This window comes from Dermacentor silvarum, chromosome 5 (assembly GCF_013339745.2).
Source record: "Dermacentor silvarum isolate Dsil-2018 chromosome 5, BIME_Dsil_1.4, whole genome shotgun sequence".
Taxonomy (NCBI): domain Eukaryota; kingdom Metazoa; phylum Arthropoda; class Arachnida; order Ixodida; family Ixodidae; genus Dermacentor; species Dermacentor silvarum.
The window spans coordinates 121,812,860-121,827,013 of NC_051158.1; the positions used below are offsets into that span (position 1 = coordinate 121,812,860).

The 14,154-nt window shown below is 50.3% G+C and overlaps 1 protein-coding gene across 1 annotated transcript in view; it reads left to right on the forward strand.

Moving 5' to 3' along the window:
• LOC119454385 (uncharacterized) overlaps nt 1–14,154 on the forward strand; it is a 127,498-nt gene that overhangs the window by 91,030 nt on the left and 22,314 nt on the right. Inside the window, exon 4 of the mRNA XM_049668435.1 lies at nt 6,933–7,076. Coding sequence (XP_049524392.1) covers nt 6,933–7,076 — 144 coding nt within the window. The remainder of the gene's footprint in view (nt 1–6,932; nt 7,077–14,154) is intronic.

Here is a 14,154-nt window from a genome sequence, read left to right on the forward strand (position 1 = left end):
GCTAACGGTCTTTCATTGCCGAACAAGTAAGTGAGATGCTGGCTGCTGGCGTGATTAGGCCGTCGTGCAGTCCTTGGGCCGCTCCTGTTGTCCTTGTTCGCAACAAAAACGGCACTTTGCGGTTCTGTGCTGAATATAAAGAGTTCAACAAGCATACTATACCGAACTCCTACCCACTGCCCCGCATCGACGATGCCATTGATACAGTACGGAATGCACAATTCTTTTCGTCGTTAGACCTGCGAGCTGGGTATTGGCAAATCAATGTCGCGGAAGAAGACAAATTTAAAACTGCGTTCCCTACACCATCAGGCCTTTACGTGTTCAACCGTATGCCCTTGGGCTTCCGGACAGCTCCCAGCTCGTTCCAGCGCACTATGAACACCTGGCTGGGTCCGCTTAAGGATCACGGCTGTGTTGTGTACCTCGATGATATCTTAGTTGTGGGCACAACAGAAGAACATCTTCGGAACCTAGACGAAGTTCTTGAGAGGCTCTGCAACACTCGATTCCGAAAAAAGTGTGAGCAATGCCAATTTGGACTTACGGCCATCTCGTATCTCGGTCACTCCATCTCTGAGAAAGTCGTACAGCCTCTCCCTGAGAGGATATCAGCCATTACGAACTTCCCCATTCCGACGTGCATTAAGCAGCTGCAGTCGTTTCTAGGCATCGTGTCTTATCCAATCCCTCAAACATCAGCTGACCGACTGCCCTGTACTGAGCCACTTCAATGAATACTGGACCACAGAGGTGCACACAGAAGCGAGGTTGTACTCGGAGCAGTACTTGTGCAGCGCGACCCAGATGGTGCTGAGCATGTTGTTGCCTATGCCAGCCGAAAACTTTCAGATGCTGATAGTCACTACACCTCCAAGGAGCTGGAATGCCTAGCTGTTGTGTGGAGCGTTGACGACAAATTTAGATACTATCTGCTTGGTCGGCATTTCACGGTGGTAACAGATAATGAAGCAATTTCATGGATGTTCTCAAAGCAACACCTGAAGCGCAAATTCCCACGCTTCAGGAGTATTACTTCAGAAGTATGACAACAGCGTCCGACATCGCCCCGGTACCTTAAACCAAGTAGCTGGCGCATTGTCGCGAAATCCTAGTGGGGACGACTCGTCTAGAATGAAGGAAGCCTGGATATTATTTTCGCAGCAAGACGTCGCCGAGGCCCAACGCCAAGACAATAACATGGCGGCTATCATAGCTTCACGTGCGGACGCACGGAACAGCAACAAATTTGTCGTGCGTGACGCAACTCTCTATCGTCGTCTATGGAAGAATAAGTGGCAAGTTGAAGAACACCTTCTAGTCATCCCTGCTTCGTTTAGGCCTGGTATTATTCAAGCCATCCACGATACACCTGAAGGCGGACACATAGGTCAGCGAGCGACACTGAAAAAGTACAGGAGCGCTTCTGGTGGCCCAAAATGGGTAAGAGTGTTCATGATTACGTCGATAAGCTGCGAAATATGCCAACGACAAAAGCGGCTGCCAGGGTGCCCGCCAGGGCTGCTCACACCCATTCCACCTCCTGCTACCATATTTCATACAGCTGGCATCGACCATGTTGGCCCCCTACCAACGACAGCTGTTGGCAGTCGCTACATCCTGATTCCTGTTGACCAACTGTTGTTGGCCGCCGGGCCTTTTCTGGTACCCATCTACGTGACAAGATTTTTCAGAGACCGATTTGAACTGAGGCACGGTCTTCCGAACAAACTAATATCGGATCGGGCACCCACCTTCCGCAGCTCCGAACTCCGTGCCTACCTACGCCATACAAGAGTTGAGCACCAGTATGCCTCAGCGTACCATCCGCAAGCAAACGGCCTGACGGAGAGAGCTAATCAGACAATTCAAGCACGTTTGGCTCCCTACTGCAGAAATAGTAAGCCGGGAGAAGCAGATTGGGACGAACATCTCCAGGCTGCTGCTTACTCAATGAACACTTCACTACAGAACTCAGCTGGGACATCGCCGTACGAAATAGTCTATGGCCAGCTACCCCGACTTAACACACTCAATTTGAATACCCCAATCATATTTGTACGCCCCGTCGCGCGACAACCATTATGCCGCAGTATTCGAGAAGAAGCTCAGAAGAGTGCCGCGAGAGCCCAACACGTTCAAAAGCGTCATTACGACCGTCGCCATCGTCCCGCGCCGTAGTACCAGATAGGAGATGAGGTGTGGGTCCAACGAGGTAGTCGACCGCCGGGCAAGAAGCTAAGGGCGAAATTTGAGGGTCCCTTTGTGACCACAGAATGCCTGGGGAAGAACATCTGGCGTGTTCGCATTCTGTATCCACAGGGAACCTTGGAGAGAAGGACAGGAGAAGTAATTTTGCCGTCCACGTGGCTCGTCTCAAGAAGAGGGTCCATCGACAAATCAGATGTGGTTGTGCGCTGATTTTCAAAAATGCAGTGTGGCCGAGGGTAATGAAGTAGAAGCACTAGCAAGGTAACACGGGACAAAAGGGGAAAAGACGAGGAAGAGAATAGAACAGCCGGCCCAGTGAGCGTGTGCTGGGTCTCTGTCTCCTGTTCTTTCTTTACAATATATTTAGAGGGATATTTACAATGCGGCAGAATCTTAACGAGCTCCCTGATGTTATAGCAAACGTCGGGGAGAATACGATCACGTCGTCCAGGTAGCACAGGCAAATAGACCCTTTAAAGCTGCGCAACAGCGTGTCCATCATTCGCTCGAATGTGGCCGGGGCATTGCACAAGCATTGCACTTTGAACTGATAGAGGCCGTCAGCTCTAACAAATGCTGTCTTTTCACGATCCCTGTCGTCCACGGCGATCTGCCAGTAACCAGAGCGCAGGTCGATGGATGAAAAATAGGTCGCGCCGTGAAGGAAATCCAGAGCCTCATCAATTCGTGGAAGAGGATATACATCCTTCTTGGTGATCTTATTGAGATGCCGATAATCAACGCAAAATCGCCAACTGTTGTTTTCCTTTTTAACTAAGACAACAGGGGAAGCCCATGGAATCGCGGACGGCTCAATAAGGCCGTTTGACAGCATATTGTGAACCTCTTGTTGAATAACTTGGCGTTCGGATGGTGACACGCGATAAGGTCGCCGGTGAATCGGAGGCGCATCACTAATATGTATGCGATGTTTGACAAGAGAGGTTTGACCTAAGGAACGGCCGTCAAAGTCGAAGATATCTGAGTATGTGACGAGCAAATGATGGAGGTCGTCGACTTGGGAGGGCAGAAGGTCCGGGGCAATCATCTTTGTGATAGCGCTCTGTACTGACGGAGAAGTGGGCGCGTAGGATCAGGTGACAACGATGAAATCGGGCACTCATCTGATTGCGAAAGGGTGGCCAAAACTATGCCTTGGGGAAGAACTTGAGGGCAGAGTCCGAAGTTCAAGAGGGGCAGGCAAGTCTGGTTTGTCGCAACAGTCACAACAGTGTGGGGAAAGGAAATGTTGTGCGACAAAAGGACACTGGTAGACGGAGTAACCACATAGTCACCATCCGGTACACTGGGGCAAGGTACAGCTACAATACAGGTGAGTGCTTGGGGCGCCAAACGAACAAACTCGGCACAAGAGAGCTGGCTGTAGAGTACGTCAGGAGCGTCTAGTGAAGCGGGGAAGTCAATGTCAACGACACTGGCCGAGCAGTCAATTACAGCGGAGTGGTCAGTCAAGAAATCAAGTCCAAGGATTATGTCATGAGGGCAGTGGCGAAGCACATGAAACAACACGGACGTGTGGCGGCCAGCGACGCTCACGCGTGCGGGGCACATTCGAAGCACGGCTGGAGTTCCACCGTCAGCGACACGCACAACGCAGGACTCTGCAGGTGTGAGCACTTTGTGTAAGCATTCACGGAAAACAAAGCTCATGATACAAATATGTGCACCGGTGTCGATAAGGGCGGTAACGGGTAGGCCATCCACTTCTACGGCAAGTTGGTTCTCGTGCGTGGGCAAGGTCAAAAGAGGCTTTTCAGGTCGTGGGTCCAATGCAGCATCACCTCCGGGAGCTGCATTGCTCAGTGTTCCTGGGAAGAGCGGCCAGAGGGGTGAGGCGATGAATAGCGGCGGGGCAGAGGGGACCGGGAACGACGATCGTGCGGAGAAGGTGTACGGCTGGAGCTGCGGGTTGGTACAAGAGCGTCTCGGAGCGGTGAGCTGTTACGAGCGGGAAACTGCAGGGGTCGATTGTCGTCGCGTCGAATGTCAAAAAATGAGCGATGGGAGGAAGGTTGGCGGTACCGGCAGTGACGGGAAATATGTCCAACGCCGTGGCAATGAACATATGGGCTTATCGTCCTGCGTTCTTCACTGGGCCGGATCACGATAGCGGCGCAACGTCGCTGTATTTCTGTAAGACGGAAGAACAGAACTTACCCGAGGGCGAGGCAGGGATGCAACAGGCTGGAGTCCTGCGTTAGCCAGCTCTTCCCTCACGACGGCTTGGATTAAAGAGACTGTCGGTCGGGAGTCGTCGGAAGGGCGTGCGAAATAGGAAGGTGGCGACGCCGCCTCAATTTCACGACGAACGATGCGGACGAGGCTATCGGTGGTCGGTTGCTGACTGCGCGGCTGAACGTCTGCGCAGGACGATGTAGCGGCCGTGTTTGGAAGCCGCATGAATTGCTGGGCGATGCGGCGACTCTTGAGTGCTTCAAAATGCCGGCATTCCTTGATAATGTCTTCAATGGTCGAGCAGTTTTTAAAGACCAGCAAGTTGAAAGCATCATCAGCAATGCCTTTTAGGACGTGACTTACTTCGTCCGCCTCGGTCATGGTGGCATGAACTCGGCGGCAAAGGGCGATAACGTCAAGGATGTACGACACGTACGACTCCGTTGGAGATTGGGCGCGACAGGAGAGATCTTCAAAGCGGCGCTCTGGCGGCCAATTGGTTTGCCAAATAGGTCACGAAGCTTCTGCTTACATAGATCCCAGCTGGTCAGCTCTGTTTCATGAGTGTCAAACCAGACACGTGCTGTCCCACTTAGGTAGAAACCCACATTAGCGAGTGTCACTGTCGGGTCCCACCGATTGTTGGTTGCACCGTGCTCATAATTCCTTATCCAGTCATCAACGTCGACGTTGTCGGTGCAGCAAAAAGATCCTGGGTGGCGGGGTTGGATCAAGATTACTGGCTGTGGTGCCTGTGTTGCGGTTGACGCAATATCCCAGCCTGTTGACATGGTGGAACTTCCCAGGACACGTCCGCTACGGAGTTCCGTCTTGAGTAGTACCCAGCACCTACACCAAAATGTCACGGGAAACGGTATAACTGAAAATATATTTACAAAATATCTACAGCGAGCTGTTGCACTGCCAAGATGGCCGAAAGACAATCTCTTCAATCGTCGTCGTCTTCAGCCAAATGGTCAACGTCATCTTTGTCCCATTGCGCGCAGTCTCATAACAATATCTCTCACTCTCTAGGAAGGAAGTGGATACTGTAAACTGCTTGATCCGCAAGATGCACATTGTCGCTCTTGGTGTTCCGATTAGAGCATCCACACAAAGGGTGACGGCCACAGCCACAATTAATACCCTTGACAATTAACCGAAGCACATCTATCATTGCAATATCGCAGACTCTCCACCACTGAAGCTGCGCGTGGGATCCTGAGACAACTTCACTACGCTCCATCACTTAACGAGCGAACGAGAACAAGCGACATGAACTTCCTCCGATAATACATGGCCAATACCACATCCAACCCCTACCCAGAAACATGCACCCCGAATTTCACGTCTAACGCCGGAAAGTTCGAGCCAAGGCGCTACAACGCCACTATGAACAGGCGGAAGGAGTCAACTATGTGGACGCCGCAACCTATAACACTAAACATCGTTGTGCTATCGTGGTCGTAGACAAGCAGGGCAACACTGTTCGTTCAGCATCAGTCAAGACCACCTCAGCGGGTGACGCAAAAGAGGCCGCCATTGCACTCGCATCGGGGCTACCTCATTGCGATGTCATCATCAGTGACTCGAAGACTGCTATCCGGAACTTAAGTAGCCGCTACATTACAAACCTCGCGCACTCTCTACTAGTCGCACACTCGCCGCAAAACTATATCGCTCTCATCTGGACTCCAGCACATCAAGGACTACCAGGCAAAGAAATATCTCATGCCGTTGCTCGAGGATTCACGGACCGAGTGGACGGAAATGTGGGCCTTACCCTAGAACCCAATGACTCCCAACAACAGACCAATAAAGACGCACTCATCACATTCCATGAAATTTGCACACATTAAAAACACCAATGCCTAACGTATCTACCTCTCTCTGTGTCGAGCACGTGCCAGAGAGAAATATGCTGGCGCCAACTACAAACTCGGACTTCTTACCCCACGCATTTTCCACTTATTCTTTCCCGACAGATACCCGACACCCAAGTGTCGCTTCTGCACTGTCCAGACAGCAGATCTCTGCCATATCATGTGGAAATGCCCCATCAAACACCCTCCCCCGCCACCTCAAAACATTAATTAGTAGTGAGGAGCTGTGGGAGACTGCCCTGCGCAGCTCCGATCCCACCCTGCAGGACCGAGTCCTGAGGTGGGCTGAGGAGGTAGCGGAGGCCTACCACGACTGGTAGGCGGACTTCTGGCAGCAGAAGGTGCTAAGAATGGAGCACACAGGCCTCCCTATCTCCCCCGGCCCCTCCCCTTTCTTAAAAAGGGAAATAAAAGTTCATTCATTCATTCATACAATGCGTCCACTGGCATACAAAACATACAAGATGGAAAAACCAATCCGCGCGACATCAGAGAGCGTCGTCTTCGTCCGTACTGTCCTCAGCTTCGTCTCGAGCAGCGCTTGGTAACAATATAAAATTAGCCTGAGTGCTGATTCTTTCAGAAATAACTCTCTCTTCTTTCTTTTGCACAAATCTTGACAATTGCATTCTTTTTTTGCAGCTTCTGGGCGGCAATGATACACTATTCCTAGTTTCCTCAGAAAATGCCTGGTACCAAGGTCGTTATATTTGCTGGTCTTCTATAAAAACCGGCAATGTTAAGGATGGATATTCCCACAATATCACATACTATGTCACCGAGCCGGTAAGTACTCAAGTCGTCTGTCAGGTCAGCTTATTAAAATGAGTTTGGGTAATTAAAAGTTTACCGACGCACAGAATGGTGGATAGAGAAGAAACTAATGAATATAAGTATTCCTCATACGCTTTGGGATTATTGTTGCACGTATTGCTAATATGAAATTCCTATACATTTATCAGAGCGAGAGGAAATGGTTGCCATTATACAGAAATTTCTACATCCTGCACAAGTGCCTTCACCTCTTTGACGCACAAAACTTTACTAATGTGGATAAACAGTTGACAGTCACTTTAGCATACCCTAAAGAGGATGAAGGCGAAAGCCTGCCTGCTCACGAGACATTCAATACATTACTTGACCTTTTCATTCCAATGCGTTTTTACTTCCTATTACTTGTTTTCTCCCATGGAAGGTCGTGGGTTGTAGTGCTTTAAATAAGTATACCTTAATTAACTGCGCCCCAATTAACTTCGCCCTAATTAACACCAAAGGTTGTGGGATCGAGTGTCTGTATCAACGCCATCTTAATTAGTCGTGCCTTAAACAACTTTGTTTTTATTAACACCGAAGGTAGTGAGTCAATTGAAATCCAACTTGGTGATATGGCCAGTTCGCCCATATCTCTGTTATTGGTCATGGGTTCGAGTGCTTTACCCAACTTCGGCTTAACACCAAAGGGTTCGAATCCCACCAGAGGTCAAAGGTTGGACTACCACCAAAGGTCCTGGGCTCGACTCTCGACGTTTGTGATAGCAGTTGGAATCCAACATAGAGATATCGCCGGTTCACCCATATCTCTAATTGAGTTCGACTCCCACCAAAGGTCGGGGCTTAACGGGCCCTTATTAACTCTATACATGTCAACTGTGTCTTAATTACTTTGCCTTAATTAACACCACAGCTTGAGCTGACGCTTCTCCACCTCGGTTTCGTGCTTTCTTGAAAGAAATTGATAGCCTAATTCGCCCTAATTTACACCAACGGTCATGGGATCGACCCCCACCAAAGGTCGCCGGTTCGAATCCCACCAAAGGTCGTGATCTTCATTGAATTCGCTTTATTAGTACCACGGGTAGTGAGTTGCACTCCCACCAAAGCTCTAGAGTTCGACTCCCTATGAATTTTGGGGACATAACGCCGGACTGCATAACGCCGGTGATCGGATTTCTCATGCTATCAGCCGTCTAAGGCTTTCTCCTTAATAAATGAAAACACTGCTATTGCTTTAGCATACATATGACATAAGAAATCCGGTTTAAAAAACACTGTCAGCCCTTCCACTGGGGTGTAGATGGAAGAACAGCGAAGCTGTGCTTTGGTGGGAATTATGTATTTCCAATTACGACTATTAAGATGTGATCGTGTAATTGGTTATTTGAACTATTAAAGAAAGAGAAATAAATATGATCCGGTAGTTTTCATTTCAATGACCACGGGGACCATGATTTTATGGTCGCTACGGTACATGGCCATGGGGTGTACGGCAAAGGTTGGCACGTTCTTCATAAACACGTCACCAACGCCGTGCGCATTCGGTGCGAACGCGGGCAAACGCCACCGCAATCGAAAACAGTTTTGCGTGTTGCTTTTACATGTCCAAGTTTATACAGCTCCTCATAATGTTGATAATGGCAGCCAATAAACAAATCTCATCAAAACAAAACACCGGCAGCGCATGCCTTTTGTGTTAAATCTCCTCTCTCCCGCGCTGCCTTCCCGCTTTCCTCCTGTCGCATGAGTGGTTGAGTCGCCAGTTCGCCTTGCGCCCGGTCGCAAGATATGCATTTGGTGCTGAAGCTAAACGTCGCCTCTGCGCCCGTCCCCCACGGCCTTTTGTGTGACGGTAGACGTCGCGTTTGCTCTCCAGCGTGCGCTCGCTCCCCGTGAAAGCGCGCGTCTCTCGCTCGCATTCACTCGCACATACAGCTTACGGCGAATGAGTTTTATTGCGATAGCAATTATATGGACATTCCAAAGCAGATTTCTGCCGTCGGCGTCGCCGTCGCCGTGAGGTTCCGTATGACGTCAATGGAGATGAAATCGTTGCCGCGATCGATAAGTGGTTCTTGAGGGAAAGGGAAAGGTTGGCGCTATCTTCTGCAGCCCTTGAGGGAGCACGGCTCAGCGCCAAAACCCGAACGCTGTATGTGCGAGTGAAAGGGCGCGAGGGACGCGTGCTTTCACGGGGAGTGAACGCACGGCGGAGGACAAACGCGCATAGCCGTGCTCCCTTAAAGGCTGCAGAATTAAGCGTCTCTTAGAATCACCATATATGTAGAGCAAACGCGACTTCTTCAGACACGCGAAAGGCCGTGGGGGGGGCAATGACTTCAAAGAAGGTGGCAAAGACTTCCGACGCTGCTAGACGAGTGCCCCGTTCTAATCTCGTCAAAAAACTCCGAGCCGCCCCCAGAGGCTCCTGCAACCGTCACCAACGCCGCGCGCGTTTTGTGCGAACGCGGGCAAAACGCCGACGGCGTCGACAACAGTTCTTTGTGTTGCCGGTACTGCTGCATGTCCAAGTTTGAACAGCTGATAAAACTACTATCCTTATTCCGTATAGCTCTGTATAAATTTGCTATCGCAATTGATGCTTCGCCTTTCGGGTGAAACTGCGACAACTTTTTTGTCTATACGCAGACACGACCATCAGAGACTGAGCCCTTAACAGCTTCGCAGTAAAATATTTATCGTCATTTGGAAAGAGACAGTGAGGTATTGCTCCTGAGCAATACTGAGTACTTGCGGGTGTGTTACTGGTGCAACGCCATGGAGAAATGGCGGCTCGACAGAAGATGCAGATCAATCTTGTTTGAATGCTGCAGACCACCCGGCCTACCTAGAACACCCAAAGCGTCCCCATCCAAGTGAGAAGCCGCTCTTTCGAGCACAGCCTTCGACGACCAGCGATACCTGATCGACCGGGCCAGCCGGATAGCAGTAGCAAATGAGGCCCTGGACTGAGGGATCCACCCTCTGGGACTTGGTTACAAAACACCAAATAAAGTTTACTACTATTACTACTACTACTACTACTACTACTACTACTACTACTACTACTACTACTACTGCATGTTGTATTTGGTGAAGTACACAAAAACAGACCAATGCGGTACCTTCGAACTTGGTGGATTCAGACCAGTTTACACCATCCTAGCTCATTTTTACTCTCACGGGGCTACGGGATGAGTGACATGCTGCAGTGAAAGTAATAACAGATCGACCATAGCCTCTGATTCTCTGCGTGCTTGAAGTTGTTGCAGAAATTGACGTGCAATTGATTTTTTTCTGTTTGAGGGAATAATCATCTCTTCCATTTCCTCCCCTTTTATAAATCTGCTTCTTGTCCTCTCCCTCCTCCTCGTCACCTAACATAAAGCAAAGGGATATAACAAAACAATGTCGCAGTTTCACCCGAAAGGCGAAGCATCAATTCCGATAGCAAATTAGTAGAGAGCTATACGGTGTAAGGATAGTAGTTTTATCAGCTGTATAAACTTGGACATGCACCAGCACCAGCAACGCGCAGAACTGTTGTAGACGCCGTCGGCGTTTTGCCCGCGTTCGCATCGAACGCGTGCGGCGTTGGTGACTTGTGCCGGTGCCTCTGGGGGCCGCTCGGATGTTTTCGACAATATCAGAACGGGGAACTCGTCGAGCAGCGCCAGAAGTCCTTTACCGCCTTCTCTCTTCTCAACGTTTTCTTGCAATAGCAATTATATGGTCACCCAAAAAGGATTTCTGCCATCGTCGTCGCCGTGAGGTTCCATATGACGTCAACGGCAATGAAATCATCGCCACGCGCCGGACGCTGTATGTGCGAGTGAAAGGGCGCGAGGGACGCGCGCTTTCACAAGGAGCGAATGCGGGGCAGAGAACAAACGCGCGTTCCCTCTGAGTGGGTATGAATTAAACAACACACGATGGCCACAACGTTGAACCCATAAGGTTAACATTACATGTCACCACACACAGCTTCCCGTGGTACAGACTAGCGTAATAACGGTTCATAAGTCTCAGTAAGGCACTTATACTGACGTTGTTTACGATTGCAACAATCGTCACCACCCGAAAATTTTGTACGTGGCACTGAGTTGAGCCATTTCTCTCGGTGGTCTTTTCATCACCAACGCTGAAGACGACTGCCACTTTTACCACGCCGGCGAAAACCCACATGAAGCACTGCATGTCGAATTTCTCAGAATTAAACACCATCGCCTTGACACAATCATAGAGCGCTACTTTGCACTGCTCGATCAGCCCCACCGATTAACCATATGTTCCATCAACGTACGTTCTCTGGCTCCACACAGGCTGTTGAATACGGACCCTTTTCCTGGCATCACTTAAGTTCCCCGACCATATTTCATCGCCGTCGCATTCCAATTATAGTGCGCCTGGGCGCGTCTACAGCGTTACCGGACCCGTCAGACAGGTTGGCGACCGCCACCTCATGCGCCGCACGTCGAGCTATTGTCTCCCCCCCCCCCCCTGCTTGACTCTTCCCGAAACGGGAGGCTGGCACGGTTCCAGGTAGTTGACCTTGGTCCCGAGCAAAGCTGCTTTGAGGATCTGGAAGTTTCGTTCGAGAGCAACCCGTCCCCTAGAGTTGAGGCGAGGAGGCAACGCCGGAGGCAAGTCAATCATCGGACAATGGACCCCTTGGAGCGTCCCCATTGGCCGAATGTGACGGCACTAGCACGGGCCCCTAGCATTGGAGGTAAATGATGACACCTGAGCTGGTTCCATGATTGGCCGAAAAGGACGTAACTCGGAGCAACGCCTCTTATAAAGCCTTTACAGGAGGAGTTGCCCGGAGAGACCGAAAGGGTTAAAAGCGAGAGACAGGGAGAAGAAACATTCGTTCTTATTGCCACTGGTTGCAGCGTCCGATTTGCTGTCGGCCGTCGATGACTTTATGACTGTTCATTACTTTGTGTTATTACTGTAAATAATCTAAATAAACCTTCAGTTCTCAACATCTGCCTCAGCGTCGGCCAACGCCCGCACTCAACGGCAAGATCTAATAAGGATTGACGTCATGCATGACAACATATTGTCACGATAAAGCTATGGCAAGGATGGAAGAAGAGGAGAACGAAGTGCGCTTGTCTTTGTAGCGGCTCGGTGTCGGCGCGACCACTTTTCATCAATTCATCTTTTAAATAAATGCACCCCATCGTAACAGCTCCTCCCTTCACAGGCGAAGCCCGCTGGTCGAGTAACTGTTGCGTCCACTCGGAGTCACGGGGATGACAGCGTTTCAGGCGAGCGACGTGAACAAGCTGCGTCTTCTTAAGCCGGTAGCCATTAGAAACCAGACGAGCAATCGAATAGGTCACATCAATTAAGTGATTGGTGATGACGAAAGGCCTGGTGAAACAAGCCAGAAACTTCAGGCACAGGCAGCGCTTGCGATGAGGTGTCCAAAGCCATACTATGTCGCCTTTTTAATGCGTACGACACATTCTTATGCCGTGAATCGTAGCTGATCTTGGAGCGGTCCCGGGATGCCAACGTATGGAGCTGAGCTAGAGCACTGCATGGGCCGATTTTTGCGGCCCGCCCGAGCCCGATCAAAACTTTTATGGCGAGACCCGGGCCCGGCCCGGGCCCGGAAATAATCTACGTTACCCGCCCGGCCCGGCCCGCCACCCCTTTACCTTAAGCCCGAGCCCGGCCCGAGCCCGACTCGAAACCGGCTCGAACCCGGCCCGAGACCGAAAAATACATGTTTTCCAGAGAAGCCCGAGAATAACTCGCAGAAAGCCCGAGCCCGGCCCGGGCCCGCGTCAAAAAAACCCGAGCCCAGCCCGGGCCCGGGTCAAAGAGCACACGCCGTGCCCGAGCCCGGCCCGAGCCCGTGAAAAAAGCCCGAGCCCGTGCAGTGCTCTAAGCTGAGCTATGCGGCGTGCTCGCTCAGCGCGGTAGAGAGTCTGGGCAATGGAAGAGGCCGCATGTGGAGTAGTAAAAGGCAGAATGGTGTCAAGGAAGCTGCGGGGTGGTCTGACATAAAGAGAGATAGAAAGGGCTGTAGCCGGTAGTTTCATGCTTTGCGGTGTTGTAGGTGTATGTAATAAAAGCAAGATGTCATCCCAATTTTTTCGTCTGGAATCGACGTACACCGAAAGCAAGTTGGTCAATGTTCTGTTAGTGCGCTCGACTAGACCATTTGTCTGCCGGTGATACGGGGTCTTATGGCGAAACTGGCAAACACAGAGACGCAACAGCTCTTCGACTACGTCGGCCACGAACTGGCGACCGCGATCGCTCACAATAACACGAGGGGGTCCATGACGCAGTATAACGGTTTGAATTGATGAAAAGGGGCCGCGCCGTCAACGAGCTGCTACAAAGACAAGCGCACTTCGTTCTCTTCTTCCGTCCTTGCCATAGCTTTATCGTTTCTATGTTTCTCCGATACCGGGGGTCGTACACATGACATCATCAGCTACAAGTGCATCATATCAACAAATACAAGTGCGCACTGGGAATTTGATGTGGCAATATACGAGCGCGTTAATGAATGTGTGCCGTTCAAACTCGTCGTAGCAGCGGGAGTACACATTCCCGACGTGTGTACAGTGCGTAACTAGTTGGGCATTGTGGTGGCCTTTGTTGGGTTGCCAAGTGCTTCACATAGGAAGATTGCGGACTTCCTGTCAAATAGCTTCGTTCCTGAACAAGATATTTGCCCCTTTAGCACAAAGGACCCCCAAAACGCCTGGTCTATCCAGTGTGTCCAAGAAGAACTCGGCATGACATTTGCGTCAAATACACAATGCACCTTTTCGCGAACCGACTCTTGTTTGGACTTTGTTTTCACTAAAAACAAAGTACTCCTATTGGCCCTGTGCATGTCCTTCGCGACCTACTTCTCCGATCATAAAGCACACTTGAGCGTTTTTTGGCTAACTGTGTGCAAATTAAATCATTACATTTCACATATCATTATCATCATCATCATGTATTACGTAGGATGGATAACTGGTGGACCATTAGAATTCCAGAATGGATATCAAGAAAGGGAAGCGCAGTCAGGACGGCAGAAAACTAGGTGGGGTGATGAAGTTAGGAATTT